The sequence below is a fragment of the Otolemur garnettii genome, unplaced genomic scaffold (genome assembly GCF_000181295.1).
Source record: "Otolemur garnettii isolate 467f Iridium unplaced genomic scaffold, OtoGar3 scaffold00018, whole genome shotgun sequence".
Taxonomy (NCBI): Eukaryota; Metazoa; Chordata; class Mammalia; order Primates; family Galagidae; genus Otolemur; species Otolemur garnettii.
The window spans coordinates 15,202,208-15,206,157 of record NW_003852413.1 but is presented as its reverse complement, the minus strand read 5'-3'; the positions used below and the strand labels follow the sequence as shown (position 1 = coordinate 15,206,157).

General features: G+C 41.1%; 1 protein-coding gene across 1 annotated transcript in view; it reads right to left on the bottom strand.

Moving 5' to 3' along the window:
• Positions 1–1,362: 1,362 nt before the first annotated feature.
• Positions 1,363–3,950, bottom strand: part of KPNA2 (karyopherin subunit alpha 2) — a 13,191-nt gene continuing 10,603 nt past the window's right edge. Inside the window, exons 9-10 of the mRNA XM_023511218.1 lie at positions 2,747–2,896; positions 1,363–1,714 (exon numbers count right to left, since the gene is read on the bottom strand). Coding sequence (XP_023366986.1) covers positions 1,622–1,714; positions 2,747–2,896 — 243 coding nt within the window. The 3' untranslated portion in view covers positions 1,363–1,621. The remainder of the gene's footprint in view (positions 1,715–2,746; positions 2,897–3,950) is intronic.

Genomic DNA, 3,950 nt, shown 5'->3' with positions numbered 1-3,950 from the left:
ATATGAAAAAAAATTGGAAATCAGCTATCGCCCATCCATTACCTCACTATTGAGTCATGCCTTTAACAAATCCAAACCTTACACGTTTTATCAACATTATCTTTCACACTAGAGTCCCTCTGAAGCCATCAAGCTCCCCCTAGCTTAAAGCAAAAACCCAGAAGTAGAGGTTTATGTCTAAACATTTTTACTTCAGGAGGGGAAGTCTATAGAGCCATAGTTCTGTTTCTCTTCTCCTTCTCCTTTATGGGAGCCTTTGTACAAGAAAAGCTGAGAAAGTGATCCAGGGTTCCTAACAAAATGCTCTAATGCTTACAAGGACCACATGTAACATCGAGGTTTACTGTTCCATTTTAGAAACTTGGCTGTAGAAGGGTTTCAAGTATTGCCAGCGTTCTCTAGTTTTGCACCTAAACAAGCATTAAACATTTTTTCAGTTTTCATGTACAGAAATCAAATGGAATTTTGTTGCATTGTATTTCTACTGACTTGAAAAAAAAATCTTATTTTACTGAATACAGTAGCCCTTGAAGGTCTTAAATCACTTTACCCCACACTCCCACTTCCATCAATAGCTTTTTGTCTTCATGGGAATATAAAGCTGTCGAATTTCAGCAGCAGAGGCTTGGCTCATTACTTTTCCACTAATCAAATGAACAGAAATGATAGCACTGTAGTTTAAGGATGCATTTCATTTTTCCTAAGACTATGAAGTACTATAGTTGACACTTTATAGCTGCTGCTCAGAATCCATTCTCTGTTGACTACATGGGTATTTCTCCGTGGCTATCAATCCACACTGCACAGGAGCACTTAGGAATTAAAAAAAAAAAAAAAAAAAAGACATAATATCTGGACCCTTGTCCCTCATGAATGAGATAGAACTTCTGGGTAAAATTTCCCAGGCAGTGCCAATGTGCAGCCAGGATTTACTTGGAACCAACCTCTTCAGCAATGAAGTTTGGGAGGAGTTAATTCCACTTGCAGTCCCAGGATTCAAGACTGAGATTTTTAGCCCATCTCCTTGGCCAGTGAAGACTTAAGGAGACATTGGCTAGGGGCTTCTGAGAAATCTTATTCATTATTCTGTGAAAACTGAAATTTTTTCTGACTGGAGTAAAGAGGATGTAACTAACATCTGGATGTGCCAACAGCCATTATTACCAAGAGGGAACACAGCATGGACCAAAAGTGAGGACTTGGAATCAGGCAGGAAAAGTCATCACCTCTGCATCCTTGATGACCACACAAACTTTACTTTACATGAATGCAACCAAGATCCCCTCTGGTTACATCAGGGTGGTTTGGTTATCCTCTACTTGCAACATTAAAAGCCCCCAATTAGAAAGTATAGGAATGGTTAAGTAAAGAAAAGGGTAGACTTTAATCTTTATTTACAGGACACTGCAAGATATGAAATTCCACATAGAAATAAGAAACCCTTTCAGAGGATAGGCTCCATACAGTATGTATGTACAGTTTGGAACTGTTCAAGTATAGTTTTGTTGTAAAAAGTGCTACATTAACAAACCACATTTAAAAAGAGTTCGTAGTAGAGAAATAGTAAGACAAACTTATACCAAACGCAGTACATGACAACTTTGTGCCTCAGCTATACAATTTAAAAGTTAAAAGTCCCAGGAGTCTCATCCTGAACTTGGAATGTATAGCCTTCAGAGGTAGTTTCTGGTACTACATTTTGATCCTCCTCTTCCTGGAAATAAAACAAACAAACACAACAATATAATCCCATAAATATGGCACATCTCTAAGTAGCAGGCTGCCTAGAAGTCTATTTTTATTCTTAAAGTCTTCATCTGCATATTTCACCTTTAACCCTGTACCACATTCTAATATTTGACAAAGAGGGCCACTGAAACTTTGCCAAAATAATGAATGCCTGGGAGGAGGAGGATCCGAATGGTTAAGGCATGCTACTATAGGATCAGAAAACTAAGTCGAGACCAAGCTAGGAGCTCGTGCTTATAATCCTAGCACTACGGGAGGCCCAGACAGGAGGATTAGGTGAGGCCAGGAGTTCAAGACCAGCCCAAGCAAAAATAGGGAGACCTCAACTTTATAAAAAGTAGAAAAATTAGATTGGGCACAATGGCTCGCACCTGTAATCCCAAGACTCTGGGAGGATAAAGTGGGCAGACTGCTTGAGCTTAAGAGTTCAATACCAAGGCTGGGTGCAGTGGCTCACACCTGTAATCCTAGCACTCTGGGAGGCAGAGGCTAGAGAATCTCTTGAATCTCTTCCAAGAATTGGAAGTTGTTGTGAGCTGTCGCCACTGTCTCAAAAAGACTTCAAGACCAGCCGAGGAAGAATAAGACCCTGACCTCTACTAAAAATAGAAAAACTAGCTGCAGATAGTGGTGCACGCTTTTAAGTCCCAGCTATTGGGGAGGCTGATGCCAGAGGAGTGCTCAAGCCCTAAGAGTCTGAGGTTGCTGTGAGCTGTGACACCTCTGTACTCTATCCAGGATGACACAGTGACACTCTATCTCAAAAAAAAAAAAGAAAAATTAGCTGGGTGTGGTAGCATGCACCTCCAGCTACTGAGGAGGTTGAGTCAGGAAAACTGCTTGAGCCCAAAGTTTGAGGATGCAATGAGCTATAATGATGCCACTGAGCCCTAGCATAGGCAATAGAGAAAAAAAATGTTTTTGAGGGGAAAAATATCTTACGGGCTTGACCTTACATGTGTACTTTCCCAAGTTAGTATCACCACTCATTACTCACCTCTACAGAGAAATACTTCTCAATCAAGTTTAATGAAGCCTTGTACGCAGACTCATTTTCATGGTTTTGTAGAGCTTCGATTTTGTCCGCACTTCCACATTCTTCAATCATTATACTAAGTTTCTCAGTTTCACCTAGTTTTTCAGCAGCCTAAAAAAATATATTTCAAGTTTATTGGCTTATACTCTGAATGTTCTATTTTAATGAAAAAAAAATCCATACCTTGAATATTGATATATGTTAGACAGAAAAAGGCAGTTACTTCAACAGCTCTTTGATGGTTTATGTTCAGTTTACACTTTTTGAAACGCAACATGACCAAATCTTAGCAGCTGGTTCTCAAATGCAGCTTTCAGCCAGAAATCTTAATAGTTCTCTAGATTTTCTGTGTATCAAAATCACTTGTGCAACTTTTAAAACACTACACTGGCTGTGCGTGGTGGCTTACGACTCTAATCCTAGCATTCCAGGAGGATCTCTTGAGCTCAGAAGTTTCAAAACCAAGTTTCAAAACCAGTCTGGGTAAAAGGGAGATTCTGTCTCTACTAAAAATAGAAAAAGGAGCCAGGTGCTGTGGTGGGAGACTATAATCCCGGCTACTAGTAGGCTGAGGCAGGATAGCTTGAACCCAGGAGTTTGACGTTGCTGTGAGCTAGGCTGACACTACAGGGCTCTAGCCTGCAAGGCAAGAGTGAGACTCTGTCTCAAAACAAACAAAAAACCACTACCATTGAAGTTCAATTGGTCTGCTATGGAAACATGGAATTATTTTGTAAAAGCACCCTATGTAATTCCAAAGTATAGTCAAAGTGTCTAAGAGCAAAGATGGCCCATGGTGAACAGAAAACAAATTTCCCAGACTATTTGTTGATGTTATTAAGAACTTATTGGAGGGGCAGTGCCTGTGGCTCAAGAAGTAGGGCGCCAGCCTCATATACTGGAGGTGGCGGGATCAAACCTAGCCCTGCCCCCCCCCCCCAAAAAGAACTTATTGGAGACTGGGAGTGATGCCTCACGCCTGTATTCCTCCTACCCTGGAAGGCAGAGGTGGGTGGATTGCCTGAGCTCACAGCCTAAGCCAGAACAAGACCACATCTCTAAAAATAGCCAGGCATTGTAGTGGGGGCCAGCTGCTTGGGAGTTTGAGATAAGAGAATAGCTTAAGCCCAAGAGTTTGAGGTTGCTGTGAGCTGTGACACAACGG